Genomic DNA, 15,331 nt, shown 5'->3' on the forward strand with positions numbered 1-15,331 from the left:
TTCTAGGGGTTATTTTGAAGAATTCAGCAAGACTTATCGGATTGAGCTGGTATAGAGATGGGAGGAAGCAAAATACCGAGCAGCAGGTCAGAGGCCAGTAGTGGGAAAACGGTTTACTTACCTTATCTCATCTGAAACAAAAATGCAACCCAACAAGGTAGGTATGATTATCCCCATTTTACAAGGAGGAAATGGGGGTTGAGCAACCCATCCAAGATTGTGCAGCTGGTAAGGGGTCTTTTGGCTCCGTAATCTACATTCTAAAGACCTTGTCCTACCAGGGTGAAAATCTAGATGGGAATATTACCCTTCCCCTTCACCCCATGGGGCTCAAGTGGGCAGGGCTGGGCAGGGTTTCTCTTTATTCCCAGGTTGGGGTTTGCAGCTGAGGTTCTGGGCCCCAACATCAAGGAAGAGTCCCTGACAGACGATGTTCTTCTTGGGGGAGGAGGGAACGAACTACAACATTACGCATTCCCTGATGCCCCACCTGCAGTGACTTGAGGGCACAGGGCTTGACATGTGGTGAGCCCTGGGTCTTGCTCCAGCCACACAGCCTACATCCTCACAGCCCCGTCCCCACTTTATTTTCATAGTAGAGGCAAGGGAGGAGGGAAGCAACGCTTTGCAGGGGTGAGACAAGTGGACCTTTTCTCTGGTCCCATGGGACCAGACCATAGACTGTTCCAGAGAGTGGACACCTCTAGGACTGGCGGTGTCCAGCCTGGAGCTGCCGGGGTGCAGAGCTTTGCGTGTGCGCGGGGCTGGGGGGGGAGGGGGGGGGCGGGTAGTGGGAGAGGGAAAGAGTGTTTGGAGACCTTCCCAGAAGCAGCTTTGCCAGGATCTGTGAAGGAGTGTCAGGAAGGGGGGAAGGGGGTGGGAGCAAAGGAGGAAGGGGGGAGGGGCAAGGGCTTCATCTGCTCTCAGCCACCCGAAGTCCCCAGGGATGCGCTCAGGTGCGCGGTGAGTGCTGGCGCTCCCGCCTCCACGGACTTCACTCACGCCTGCCTAGCCCAAAGGTTCTGAGGCTCAGTGATGACCATAACCCTACCCTTGAGGCTTCGGCTGGAATGAAAGCATCTCTGGGTTTACAGAAAGAGAATCTGCATGGTGGTCCTTGTGCTCATTCGTTTCTCTGAGAGAGTCGTGAACGAAAATCAGTCCCAATTTCTTCTCTATCCTCCGCAACTCTACCATCTCCACCTGGAAATTTCTCCATTATCTCCTTCTGTGTTTAAGGGGACTGCCTTCCCCTCTCCCCTCTGCTGATTCTATATCTGGATGTTTTCCTCATCTTCCTCTGCATCCCCATTTTCCAGGCCCTCCTTCTCTGGCCACCTCTTGGTTCCCTCTACTTCCTCCTCCCAAGGACTCTGGAGCTGACCTCTCTAGTATTTTCATGAGGATAACCAAATATTACACTCAAGGTAGCCTTTGTATCTTGGATCTACTTGGGCAGGGAGTAGAGTGAAGAAAGGTGCTTCTACAATCCCAACAAGTCCTCAGAGGCTCAGGGCCAGTGCTGGTGGGCTGCTTGGAGAGGTGCACGTTGGTATGACCATTTCCTTGGTGGACGAAACCCACTAGGATCCCCATCCCCATCTGGGTGAGGGGTATGCGCACCCTGGTTAATATCTCCCTGAGCTGGGAACAGGGCTTACTGCTTTGCTGCTTAAAAACATCAACTAACATATGGAGATGTCATCATGATTAAACAGCAAATTATAGTCGAAGACGGCGCGATAATAATCTAAACAATCACCACAACAAGAAGAAATGTTCTCTCACGAGCCAGATGCGGCAACCTGTGTTCCTGAGACTAGCGCCCCTGCCTTGCTGGGGCTCCCCCCGCCCCGAGCGCACTTGCTGGTAGTACCGGCCTAGGACAGGGCAAATGAGTCCCCAACAGGGCACCGATCTTTCTCGACGCACTGGAAGGATGATCTGGGACAGGACGGAGTGGGGGCGCTGAAGGACGTGGCGGTGGAGTGCCCTCCCTCTGGGAAGGCAGTTGGAGCCACAGGAGGGCGGCGCTCCTGGAGAAGAACCTTGTTGAGAGAGCAAACGAGCCCGCGTTCCCAATCCTTCCCGCCCGTCGCCTCTGCCCTCTCCCTGAGTGTCGCCTCCTCCCAGATTTCGAAGGAGACAGATTTCCAGGTGGGAAACCCGCGCTGCTAGGGGAGGGGCATCCTCCATGTGTCTCGGATGTCTCCCTTCCCCCAAGCCTGGGGAGACCAATGCGTGTATTTTCCTTTGGCCAGCCAGGGGCCCAGCTGCGTGCACCGGTTCGCCCCCAGCCCTCCTTGGGAAAGATGCCGGCAGGAGGCGGCGAGCTCTCCAGGCAAAAAAAAAAAAAAAAAAAAGAGAGAGAGAGAGAGAGAGAGAAATGATAGAAGACCCTCCCTCTTTTCCCTGTTCTCCTCCCCCTCATTAAATAGATTCGTATTTAAAACAGGCTCAGACATTTTAATTTGAATTCCAGGGATTGCGCTTGGGTTAGAATCATCCTACCTCTACTTGGACAGAAAATAACCCCTGAAACGAAATGATCAAAAGCAAACGCTATTTTGCCAAACAACCACCGTTCCCTATGGGTGACCATTCCGCGCAGGCAGGCAGGATCTCCTTTGCTTTTGGCTGAGAATAGGGGATCGGCGGAGGAGGGGCTGGGTAGAAGGTGGCGGGTGAAAGTATTCCCAGGAGTGGCCCGGCGCGGCGCTTGCGGGAACCGGCCGCGGTAATATATGCTGCCATTAAGAATCCCGGCAGGTTCTAGCGCTCGGGGCGCAGGGACGCATGTGTTGCTGGAATTCAATCCGTGGGGGGAATGCAGATTGGGCTGCGACCTACTGGGTTTGATTTATGAACTGTTACTCTAGCGATTGTTTACACATTGCATTTCAGAGCCGCCGCGCACCCTCCCGGCGGCGGCCGGCTCGCTCCGGGGCGCGGGAACACGCCGCAGCCTCCAGGGCCTCGCCCCACCAGACCTCCATCCCCCCCCCCCGGGCCCCCCCCCCCCCCCCCCCGGCTCCCCCCCCCCCCCCCCCCCCACCTTCTCCTAGAAATCAGATTTCGATTTCCTTGAACCCAGAGACAGACGCCCAGTTTTCCCTCCCCCAGCCTGCTCCAGTTCCGGCGGCCTCTTGGACCCCGGTCTCCTCGGCCCGTGATTACTCTCGAATGTTTACCTCTCCGTAAGGCCATGCGGGGCCTATAAATAGGAGAGGTGGAAGCTGCTCGACTGCCAGATCAATAGGGCCCCGTCTCCTCGCCATTTCAGCTGAGCTGTCTTATTAATTATGAAAGGATTCACCTGATCCCTGCCAGGGACCACAGCCTCTCCTCGGCCCCTCTGCTAGAGCCCTTAATGGCGGTTCGTTCGCAAGCTGCCTCTGGACACCGCAGAGGAAGAGGCGAATCGTGGTTAGGACTCGGCCTGCACCGATCGTGGTTAGGGCTCCGACCAGCCTGGGGCGGGGGCCCGCAGGCTGGGCACTGGCCTTGGGTCTGCGTGTGTTTTCTCGCGCAAGCCCAACCTGCCCGAATCCTCACCTACAAAAGATCTCTGCTTTTTATTTATTGAAAATACAACGTCCTCTTTCTCTTCAAGTAAACACGATTTCAGAAAACTGGCAAAGTGACCTAGTTAAAGAGGGTCTGCTTGAAGATGACAGGTTATCTACTGGCTGGCGAACAGGTGCTTGTATACTCCAGCGTCCCCGTGTCCCTATGGAAACCCCAGGCACTGGATCAAGAAAGCAGGCTTGGGGCAGGAAACAAATGACACCCCCATTTCAAACAATAACTTTTATTTTATACTTCTCTATACTTTGTAGCAAATCTTTTTTTGCTGAATTTAATTTATAATAAACTTTTTAAATTACATCTCTCTCTTTTTTTAAAATCAAGGCTCTTTTATGTCAAAATCTTTTTTTAACTATGTTTTAGATTAACATTTAACACCCCCCCTTGTGATCTATACCGTTGGATATTCAGGTATTACTGTATGTGTAACAGCTAAAACAAGAGGGAAAATAAAGGCAGTGGACTTGGAAAGATGCATCGACAACAGCAGGTAAAGCTTAACCTCTCAGTGACTTTAGCAGCGATTCTTCTGGAAGCCTTTACCTAGACACCCGAGATTTCCTCAATCCCTTCCCTTTCTCCCTCCTATCCTTAAACCACAAAGCCAACAATCTGTCCTTTCACTTTCCTCGAGGAGAAATGTGCAGTGGAAAGGATCAAAACAAGATACTGTGGAAGAAAGACGTGAGCGTGAATTATTCACCATATGCTTTCCTCGTGGACATCTCTCTTGAATTCATTCCCCTGGCCTTCTCCTCTCCTCTCTTTCCTATTAGGAGGAGCCCATCATTTGTCATGTATTAACATGATTAATATAGTAGGTGGCCCAGGGCCGTTCCTGAGATTCTTGTGCCAAAAAATAAAAATTAAAAATTAAAAAAAAATGGGGTGGGTTTTCCGTTTTCTTATTTTTGTGTGAAGACGGACTAAAGCTGAGGTCCGATTTTGGCTGTGCTTGCTTGCTCACTGATTGGTAACATTTGGCAAATAAAATACAAGGAATCAAACGAAATCAAAAGGAGAATCAGGATTTCCCACAATCCTATATGAGTGTTTTCAGCATCACAGAGAATCACAACGTCCCCAAAGAACGAATGGATCTTCCTCTCGATTTCCGGGAGCATGGAGTGAATGTGGGTGGGCGCGCGGGGGGAGCCGGCCCCGCGCTCAGAAGGAAAGCCAAGTCGCTAAAGCTGCCGAGAGAGACATCAGGAGCACGGGGAGCGTCGGGAGCAGGGACCCCGCCGCCCCGTTGCCGCTGCCGCAGAGTTCGAATAAGCTGCCTTGGATGTTGAGGTTTTTGGATTCTTTTCTCAGTTTATCCCACATATCTTTCGCCCCTTCCTGGCAATCCGTAAGGGCTGTGACCGTGCAGCTGTGGAAATCCTCCCAGTATCTGGCGAGGAACAGAACAAAACGGGAGAAGCAGGTTGACTTTGGGCGCGGGGAGGACCCGGTCCTGCACCCCTGCGCCTCCTCCCCACCCCCACCGCCTCCACCCCGCGGTCTCCGCAAACCTCTGCGGGAGACACCCCCCACCTCCTCCCCAGAAGCCCGGCGCCCGGGTCGGGCTAGGTTTGCTTTCGCCAGACCTCGGCCCACCCTGGAAGCCGACGTCTGAGGGCAGAGGCCGCCCCCGGCGGCGTCTGGTTTCTCTTTCCCGCTCCCGGGCGGGCACCCGGCAGCCGGGAGCCGGGCCGCACCCGCAGCGCCGCGCTGGCACCTCGGCCTGCGCAGACAGATTGCTCGTCCTCCTCGGGGAAAGCTAGGAAAACAGTGCTAAGCCTTGCAAGCTGCCGCCCATTAATGCCTCTTAGCTTGCAAGATGGGTTACTTGCTCAGAGCAAGGCCCTCCCCTCTTGGCTTCTCACTTTCTCCTCCCCCTCGTCCCTTCTGTGTCCCACGCCCCCTCCTCGCTGCGGTACTCCCTCGCCTTCGCCCGCAGCTCCCTCCTCCCTTCCTTTTGTTTCCCGTTCTCCGATTTTCCCATCCCTTCCTCTTCCCTTCTTTGTCTTCCTCCTTTTCCCTCCCCTCGGTTTTCCTCTGTTGAATCCCTCACTTCCTCTTCCTCCTCCTCCCCCTTCCTCTTCGGCCCTCCGTGACCCCTGGCCTCGCTCTCCACAGTCCCCGAGCTCCGATTTGGTCCGGAGACTCCTGCCTGCCTCTCCCCTCCCCGAGTCGGTGAGTGTCGGTGCCCTGGGGCCAGCCTGTAGCCACCTTCTGTTTTTGCAAATCCCAGTGCTCCCGGGCCTGCACGCTGGGTCCCTCCTCTTCTCCCCCTCCGGAGTCCTTCTTGGGCTTGGGCCCCAGAAAGCCTCCTCCCCACGGCCTCCCGGGTATGGTGTGCAGCCCCCCAGGACGGGACTCGGTGCCGCCGCGGTACCCTCCGCCAGCCTTCCAGGGACCCCCTCTCCTCCTCTCTCCCTCTCTCCTCGCCTCTTCCCGAGGCCCCGAGCCTTCTTCCCCCGGCACCTCCTCCCCCTTGGGCTCAGCTGCTAGCCCCGCCCCCACAACCTTCAACCAACCTGTCCTTTTTCATTATTGTCCCCCTTTCTTCCGAAAACCCAAAATAGATCCCGAGACTAAATATAATTCCAACCCGTGATCGATTCCTGGGGCGCTGTCTCCTTTCGGTGCTGGGTCGATCCGTGCGTCTCGGTAACTCCGAGCTGGGCTGGCTCCCACTTCACCCGGGCCTGTAGCGCCAGGTCACTAGCGATCGCCTTCCATGCAATTTGGTTGTATTTTCTCCTATCCCTCCCTTCTGCTCGCTAGCCTGGACTGTAAGTGCGTTGAAGGCAAGCACCATGTTTGATTGATTCTTGTTTGCACGCCCACCCCATCCTCTGGCTAATAGCAAAGATATAAATGCTTGTTTAATTGCCTTGAGCTCTGGCTATTTTCTAACGACTTTTGTGAGTCTCTAATTTATGAGGACGGGGGAGCCTGGAGCACAGGGCTTCCAGGTTCCTCACTTCATAATAAACAGCAAGATTTAGAGAAACCAAGAGGCGGAGGGAAAGCGCTCTTGCTGTCATTGCACCTCCCAAAGGATGTCTAAAGCTCCTCTTTCTTTATGCATGCCCAGATGGGGACAGGACCCTCCTGGAAGAGGAGTATGGTGATAAAGGACAGATATCCACAAGGTACTGAGAGGCGGTGGGTTTCAGCAGAGTGTTGAGCAACCAGAGTCATTAATGAAGTGGAAGCCCAGACCCAGCAATGGCCTCCAGCCTCTGGAAGATGGGGTGTGCAGGGGGTTGGAGGAGGATACTTCTATCCTCCAGGACCAAGTCCTGCAAAAAAGTTAAAATAACTTGCAATAACTGAATTCTAGCAAATAGTAGAAGATTTGGGAGCTGATCTATATCTAACCTTTTGTCAGTCTTCATAAAGCTACATTCTTACCTTTCACCAGACATTTGGAATTAAAGTAGGTGGGTATGCAACCCAGATCAGGCTTTTGTCCCTTTTCTGATAGGAAGGTACCAGCTACCTAGGTGCTGCGGCTTTTGGTGGATATCAGGGTACTTAGGAAAATGTGTAGCAAAACTGACACCCATTTAATTACTCATTGTTTAAACAAATAAATGGTCCCTCCCTAGGAATTAGAGAAAAAAGGACTTCACTGTATACAAAGGATGGTGCAGAAAATGGTTTCATCAACCTGTGGGAGCCAAGGAATACCTCTTGCCTTGGGCTTTTTGGTAAAGACAAGAATTGGGTGAGGGGTGGGAGTTACAGCTTTTTTTTTTTTTTTTGAAAAATAAAATAAAGTAAAATAAAATAAGTGTGTGTGTGTGTGTGTGTGTGTGTGTTTATGTGTGTATTATAGAGGACAGAGGTACTGCTAAGGTCTGCAGTAGCTAAAATGTTGCTGGTCTACCATAGTAGGGCTCTCTGCTAGTTACCTTTTTTCCTAGTGGGAGCAGTGCTTTTCAGCCAAGCTCTGGGAAAATCCACTGTACCTGGCCAGGTACCTAGTCCTTACCTGCCTGTGGCCTGGGGATACCAAGCAAATGCAGAGAGGAAGATGGGGGGAACAAGAGGGGGCTAGCCCAGACCTCTATTAATCTGCCACAGACTCAGAAGAGATGGTCAATGGAGGCCCATGACATACTTTTCTTGGCCCAAATCATTGACACTAAACAAAATATTCTTCCAGCCTCTCTCTTAGAAAGAGAAAGAGGGACCCGCGCTCCCTAGCCTGCCCCCAAGTGTTCTTCGTGTGTAGCAGAACGGGTTTTATCAGGGGAAATGGACAAAATAAATGATTGACATTGACCTTTCCTTTATGCAAACCTGAGGTATTTCCTAAAATGCTCTGCAAACCAAAACCAACTCTTCTTCGGAGAGTACTTGGCAGTCCACTCATTCACGCACGCAGGGGGGGAAAAAATGACGAAGACGGCCTCAAAGTAGAGCGGGGAACCGCCAGCAGTTTTCTGCCCTCGCTCTGGGTTCCAGCGCGCCTAGTGCCGGCGCCTCTGTGCCTGCGGGTGAGGATGCGCCGGGCTGGGCCCCGCTCCCGCGTGGGAGGATCCTCCCCTGCCCATCTCAGACCACAGGACCCCTTTGGGCAATCAGACCCAGACCCTGGCCGAGGCCTGAGGTCGAGAGCCCACAGCCCAGCACGCTCTGATTCGCGTTGGCGGGGAATTCAGAGCGCAGGCCCTCAGCCAAGCCCGCACGGACCTCAGCAGCGCCCCCCAGAACAGAAACCCAGCAGGCCAAAGTGGACACTTACGTGCACACGGTCTTGATGTTCGTCTTGTCGTCCAGGCCCTGCGGGTAGTTGGCCATGCTGTCGCCCAGCTTGAGCAAACAGTCCGAAAAGCCCTTAAAGACCGCATCGCACTTGCCCGCTGCTCTCACGGCCTGCACCAGGTACGCTGCGGGGAGGAGGGGACACTGGTCAGCAGCGTCGCGACCCCGCCCGCCAGCCCCCGAGGCCCGCCAGCCCCCGACTCGTGGCCCAGCCTCGCGGGACGCCAGTGTTAAAGGTAAATGAAAGATGTAGCCCAAGAGTGACTGACCCGCCCCAACTACAGACTTGTGCGGACCGTCTGCGCGCGAGCGGGTGCGGGAGGGGGAGGCGAGTCCATTCCTTTCCTGCAGCTCCCTCCCGCATCTCGCTCTGCATCTTTTTCTGTTTCCATCGCCCCCTCTTCTCACCTCCCCCGTCTCTTTTATTTCTCTCTTTCTCCTCACTCCCTCCTTCGTTTCCCAACACTTCCCCAGCAAGTCCGTCCTGGCTCTCGAAGTGCAATCTTGCATTTCTGAGGTGACAGAGGGGGTAACGGCAGCAGAGTGCGGGGGTGACGAAGGGGTGAGGAGGCGGGATCGCGTGGGGGCCACGGAGCTGAACCTCTGGCCACGTCTTGCGAAAAAGCCTCGGGCGGGCTCCCCGTGCTTGGTGGGTGCTCAGCAAACACTGCTGAATGACTAAATTAATAAAGTCTCTGGAAGCCAGCAGCAGCCATCGAAATGGGTTGTTTATTATAAATCGGACTGCCTACCGTGGGGTATGTGTTCCGAGTGAGATCGTCGCACTCACCCTCCCCACCCCACTGGAGAAAGAGCAGCCTTGGCGTCCAGCGACTGGGCTGGGGTGACGAGTGGTCGGTGCACTCGGGGCCGGGCAGAGTACCTGTGTTGGCACAGGTACCCCGGGCTGCCTCCCGGGGGCCAGATCCGTGAAACTCTGTCCGCGGCTCAGCTCCCCCACACACCCCGAAAAACCGGCCACCAATCCGCCTGCAGCGGATTCTCTCCAGGCCCCAACCCTGAAGGCCCAGGTTGGCAGTCGACCCGGGGCTCCCGGCGTCTAGCTGCGGGTCCATTCCAGCGGGTGAGGCGGGGCGGGGGGCGGGATGGCGGCCGGGACCCAGAGAAGAAGGGAAAGGGAGGAGGGAGGTAACCCGAGCGGCTCCGAAGTCCTCTCTCCTGGCCTCGGGGCGGTCAAACCCCACGGCGCCAGACTGCGGCTGCCAAGGCCGTTTCTCTCCACCCCTAGGCCAACGAAACAGGCTAAACGTTCCTAGGTGCTCGGCCAGAAGCACGTAGAGGGGCCAGGAGGGGAGCAAGAACCGTTGTTCCACGCGGTTGGGGCTAGGGGAGCAGAGGGCAAGGCCGATCTTCTCAGAATCAAAATCGGCCTCCAGTACCCACGACCCAGAGCGCAGGCTCCTTCCTGGGGAGGATTCTTGCCTCCGGGGCTTGTGTGTGAATGTCTCCGAAGAGGACCACACACCTCACTGCCCCCGCTACCCCCAGCCGCTGGTCCCCGAGAGTCGGGCCAGACGCAGACAAGAGGGAAGGTGACCGAACCTGCAGGCCCCGAGAGCTCCCCGTTTGCAAATTGCGGCAGGAAGAGCGAGGCGGGCCTTGCGCTTTCTAATCCGGAACGGGAAGCGCTGGGGAAGGGACTGAGGTTAACTTCGACCTCGGCTCGGGCAGATACGTAAACCTTCATGAATCTCCCTCCCCTCACCGCCGAGAAATTATAAAAACCCTTGCGACTGCAATATCAAATAGAACGCTGTGATAGAATAAACGAATCTTCGTTCTACTAGAATCGGTCACAGTGAAACGAGCCCTACACACCCTCCGCTACAACATGCCACAAATGCAGCTTTGCAGCGCCGGAACGGAGTAAAATACAGTCCCTCTTCCCCTCCCCCACCCAGTTCCCCGTCTCTCCTTACCCTTTACCTCCACCCCCAAAACTCAGTGGCAAAAAAGTAGTCCCTAAGATGCACTGCCAATATTTTAACCGGGGAACTGGGGCTCGCCGGGGGCAGGAAGCGCTCCCGTCACGTTATCTTTGCGGGAGCTGCTGGAGAAGACCCTCCACACCGCGCATGTGTGAGTGTGTGCGTGTGTAAAATAAGGAGTCGTGAAAATTTCTGGTGTTTTTTTTTTTTTTTTTTCAACTATAACTGCTTCGTCTCTAGTTCGCTGTGGGAGGACCGGAGCTTGCGCGCGGGACGTGTTTTGAAGCTCATGCTGCCAAACAGGTCACAGCCCGTGCGACCCTCGCTGTCCTTCCTGAACCGGGCTTCAGCGAGGCTCGGACGGGCGACCTGGGCTCCCTCCCTCTCCGGTGTCCGCGTCTTGTGCCTTTTCCATCTGTTCATTCATTCGTTCCACCTCTCATTCATTTCAAACTTCCTCCCGCGTGTCTTCATTTGCGTTCACCATCCTCTCCATCTCCTCGTCCCTTCCCAACCCCCACTTTTGTTGCCAAATGTCAATGATTTGGGACAGCTCCCAGCCATGAATTAAAGATTGAGGCTCTGGTGCGGGAAAGGGCAGACATTCGGGAACAAACATGCTCAATTTCAATTCCACAGCCAACAAATGGTCATTTTCCGGTCGAGGTTAATGTGTTCCAAGTGTATCCCGCATGCACAATCTTTCTCTCTCTCTTTTTAAAAACCCCTCCAAAGTAAGGTTATTTCCCTCCAGGAAAACAGCCCCGAACCGGCTCCGTTTAAAACCCTATTTCAAAAATAACTGCTATATCTTGCTCTCTAAAAATTTGCAGGCTAATTGCAAAATGCCACATTCACTTACTTCCCACACTTAAGGGTTTTTCTGCAATTATAATTTTTAAATTTTATTGAATCTCTTTGCACTAATGTCAAAGATTCAGAAGAACCAGATTCAAAAAATCAAGTCAATTCTTAGAATTAAAGGAAAATGCCAACATCCTGCACACCGTCTAAAATTCCTGTAATGTTCATGCAAAAAAAATTAAAAAATAAAAACAAAACCACATACACAAAATCATGTCAAATGCATTTAAAAACACAACACTGCAAAGAATCCATTTTAATGTGTAGATAACTCCAAACCCCGTTTCCTCCACATTTCTCATGGAGAAAAAATATTTTCTGCTGCCCCATTCCCTAAAGGATCCTCCAATCCAAATACTGCAAGGGTTTGTCTGTAAAGAATGCTATGATATGAAATGATATGAGGCAACAATTCCCTCGGTCCCCAGAAAACCCGTTTGAAGAGTTTCTATTTTTTCTCTTGTCCATTCTATTAATAATCTACTTCACTTTCACTTTTAGGTCAGGTTAATTAATGCTCCAACCTGCATTGAAGAAGTGGGGTTTCTAGTGCTGCCTTCCATCACGTCTTCCTCAGTCTGGATGGAAAAACGTGAACTTTTAAAAGCCCCCAAACAGTGTAACTAGGACTCAACATTCCTTAACATAAAATGGGGACTAAGTAAATCTGACATAATTAACCCCAAGCAAACAAAAATAACAAACCAAACCCCCAACGTGACATACAGCATACACTTCTTAACCCTTTCCTATATATAAAATTCGGATACCTATAAGGAAATAAACAGGCAAATATTCATAGAAAATGATATCCACGTATAATTGGCTGAATTCAACCTCCTCAATAATAAGCATATTAAAATATGTACTCTGGGGTTCCCTATCATTCTCAATTTGCCACCCCCCCCCCCCCCAGCCGGGTCTGCGGTGCCCGGTGCAAACGCTGCAGCTAGGATATGGGGGGTAGGGGGGCGGGAGAATGACAAAGTTCTAAATGCAGCAGTCTGAGCCCCGAAATATCTTTGCTTTCTGCATATAAACTTTCCATTCTAGCTGCCTAGCCATCTTGTTCCTGCATTCACCTTTCGACCCTTCAAAATATTACCTTGCCGTATCGCAGGGGCCAATGCATTGCCCCAGAACCCAGGAAACCTGGTCTAACCCGAGAAAAGGAAGCAAAAATGGATGTGCGCTTTGGGGGTAAAAAGTGGGGGGGAAGCCCCCTCCCGAAAACGGCCAGCTGCATACATTTCCTGGCAAAGGTTTGGAGTCTCTCTCTCTCTCTCTTTTTTTAAGAAAAACCAACTCGGGACGCGCGAGTCCCTAGGAGCCAATGCCCCCACCCTTGGGGGTTTGCCGGCTTCTCCGCACCCCGAGGCAGCCCCGGGCCAGTCGGTCCCCCTGGGCGCCTCGGACCGGGCCGGCTACCGCCTGCCACAATCCGCAAGCCCGGCCGGGCGGCCACTTACCTATTTGCACCGCGAGGATCAGTGAAATATATCTGCCGTTCAACTTAAGTCCCATCCTACGTTTAGTCAAACCATTTGCGACCGCAGACCTTTAAATAGTTAGTTTAGAGAACGCGGGGGAAAGCTGAAAAATAGGCATTGCCAACAAGTTCCAAGAGCGACGGAGACTTTATGCACGGGGAAGGCAGAGGGAGGAGAGAAAGAGAGGGAGCGAGGAAGAGAGAGAGAGAAAGAGAGAGAGAGAGGCTGAGAGAGAGAGAGAGAGAGAGAGGGGGGGGGGCGGGGAGGGGTTCGCTCCATTAGGAGGGGGCGGAGGAAGTACAGCCTCACGCCCACGAGCAGGCCTGACGTGGGGGATGACACGGAATGATTTTTTTTTTTTTTTAAATAAAGACACCTTGGTGGAGAATCGCCATTTATAGTCATCAGAAGCTGGAATTAATCAGATATCTCCAATTAATGTGTGATCCAAACGAATTCTCGCCTCCCGGGGGTGACCACTTCCCCGTCCCCGCGGCCACCCCCGCCTCCTCGCTGTTCCCGGGGCCCCCAAACCCCGCCTCCTCCCTGCGCGGAACAGGGGCTCCCTCTCCCCTCCCCGCCTGCAGCCGGGGAGTCCTGGCGCGCCCACTCGGTTATTTCAACTTGCTCCCCCCTCTACCATCAGCTCAAAAGAGAATCCAGCCCCCCTATCCCTACGTTGCAGTGGGGTTTAAACCAGTGCGAACCCGAGAGGGAAGACAGTTAAAGCAGTTCTATCAATTCGACATCTCCCCTCAGCCCCCTGCCTCCTGCACTTGCCTACCCTCTTTCTCTCCAACCCAGTAGCTGAGCTCTGGGCTTAGCCTAGAGCGCGTGAGCACACACTCACGCACACACTCGCGCACGCCCGCAAGCAGAGCGCCCCCGTGCCCGCCTGCTCACACTGCACGGGAACGCGCGCACACGCGCGGCACACGCCCAGGCCCCGGGGGTTTGGTCCGCACCCGTGGGGTCCCTGAAATATACACCGTTTGCCCTCTGCGAATTTCACCACTTGGGACGCCCCAGCCGGCAAGAGGCCGACTCACGAGACAGCGACAACTGTTTTGGGGGACAGGAGAGCACGGAGAAACGAGCCTCTGCAAAGATGATTTTCGGATACTAGAGATTTACTAACTCTCAGAGCTTTAGGAAATTTCCTAGGCCATTGATAGAACGCGGGGCTCTTTCTGATCCCGATGCGCCTCTTGGGGTTATTTGTTGAGGATACACACACACGTACACACACGCACACACGCACATCACGTACGCACACGCACGCCCGCCTTCACATACACCTGCACTGTCTTTTGATGCTCAGGCGCAGACCCCGTGTAGACGCAGCCTGCTCTGCAACCGAGTGCTTCTGCAGCTGCGTGTGTGCTCGGTGCCAGGTGCGAACCACCACTTGAGTTAAGAATGAAAAACAGGGCTATTTCCTTTCTAAAGGCCGTTAGGCTTTGGTTTCTTTCCCTTCTGCAAGAAAAGATGACTAAATCCTAGTTTTTTAAATCGCAAGCTAAAGGCAGCATCAGCCAAATTTAAGTCCCTGAAGAGAGAAAACAAAAACCAAAAGACAGAAAACAAACAAACAAACAAAAACAAAAAAAAAAGAAAAAGAAAAAAGAAAAAAAAAAGAGCCCCCCCCAAATCTTTCAAAAATACACGGGAACATATCGAAATATTAAATAGTCAGTAGAAACGCAAACGGATTAAAGAGCTATCGAATCGGATTTACTTCTTCAGGCATCAGTGCCATCTGCGCTCCCATCTCAGGGTCCCCACACTCTCTCAGACATTTGCAGATTCAAAGTCAGAGAAAGGGGCAAAAGAAGAGGGGTGCTGTGGAGAGTGAGGGTCTGAAGGGGAGTGCGGGGTTCTGACTGCAGCACTTTGTGACGTGGAGCCTCTGCACAGGGCGGCCGCTTCCCCGCGTCCCGCGGGAGTCGCAGACTCGGAGGTGGGGGTACTGGCCCCGGCTCCGGGGGCGGAGCCATGTAGCTCCACCTCTGGTGACATCACCAGGCCGGCGGGTTGGGTGGCTGGGGGCCCGCCTTTCTAGCGTCCAGGGGCTCTGTGGCAGCCGCGGTGTTTCCTTTCCCGGTGCTCAGAGTCTCCTGGAACGTCCGAAGGCGTAGGCGGGCAGGGGGCGGGGCGGGGGCCGGTGGCGAGAGGGGGGTGTCCCTCGGACCCGCCCCCGGCGCTCTCCAATGACAAGGAGGGAGGTTGGTCCGAGGGGCGGGGTCTCCAGGGAGGGGCAGCAGGCCCCACCCACAGCTCCGCCCCGCCCCTCGGGGTCCCGCGCGTTCCGCCCGCCCAGCGTTCTGCTCTCCCGCCTGCGGTTAGCAGCAGCATCCATGCCTCTCTCGAGACTTTTGCGGAAACCCAGCTGGGGGCGCTTTAATTTTTTGCCCCTCACCTCCGTGCTTTCCTCCTGCTCACCCACAAACCGCGGATCTTCCAAAACCTCGATTTCAGAGGATGCCCTGGGATTTCCCCCCTCTCCGGGTCCCATCCCCTGTCATCCTGAACTTGGGGCGTTGGAGGTGTGGGAGGAGGCTGCGCTAAAGTACTAAATAAAGCAGAGTGAAGCGGGTGCGGGCGGGCTGCAGCCAGCCGACCCGCGCGCCTGCGCACAGCCGCCCGCCTTGGGGCTCCCGGGTCAGTCGTCGG

The 15,331-nt window shown here is 54.0% G+C and overlaps 1 protein-coding gene across 2 annotated transcripts; it reads right to left on the minus strand.

Moving 5' to 3' along the window:
- Positions 1-3,795: 3,795 nt before the first annotated feature.
- On the minus strand, positions 3,796-12,901 carry NRN1 (neuritin 1). 2 transcript variants are annotated; one of them, XM_059399384.1, is made up of 3 exons: positions 12,638-12,901; positions 8,336-8,480; positions 3,796-4,984 (listed from the first exon to the last, which is right to left on the minus strand). In XM_059399384.1, the coding sequence occupies exons 1-3, from the start codon at positions 12,690-12,692 to the stop codon at positions 4,756-4,758; spliced, it is 429 nt and encodes a 142-aa protein (XP_059255367.1). In that variant the 5' UTR covers positions 12,693-12,901; the 3' UTR covers positions 3,796-4,755. The 2 variants fall into 2 exon arrangements, with proteins under 2 accessions (XP_059255367.1, XP_059255366.1); XM_059399383.1 differs by lacking the exon at positions 12,638-12,901 and adding an exon at positions 9,919-10,078.
- Positions 12,902-15,331: the final 2,430 nt, after the last annotated feature.

This window comes from Mustela nigripes, chromosome 5 (assembly GCF_022355385.1).
Source record: "Mustela nigripes isolate SB6536 chromosome 5, MUSNIG.SB6536, whole genome shotgun sequence".
In the NCBI taxonomy this organism is placed as follows: domain Eukaryota; kingdom Metazoa; phylum Chordata; class Mammalia; order Carnivora; family Mustelidae; genus Mustela; species Mustela nigripes.

What these genes read in the sequence shown, in the direction of transcription:
- NRN1 (XM_059399383.1), bottom strand. Translation starts at nt 10,063, where the DNA reads ATGAAGGTTTACGTATCTGCCCGAGCCGAGGTCGAAGTTAACCTCAGT. An exon ending in GGAGCTCTCGGGGCCTGCAG is followed by an intron (nt 8,481 to 9,918) that starts GTTCGGTCACCT and finishes TCCTCCCCGCAG; the next exon opens with CGTACCTGGTGCAGGCCGTG. An exon ending in AACATCAAGACCGTGTGCAC is followed by an intron (nt 4,985 to 8,335) that starts GTAAGTGTCCAC and finishes GTTCCTCGCCAG; the next exon opens with ATACTGGGAGGATTTCCACA.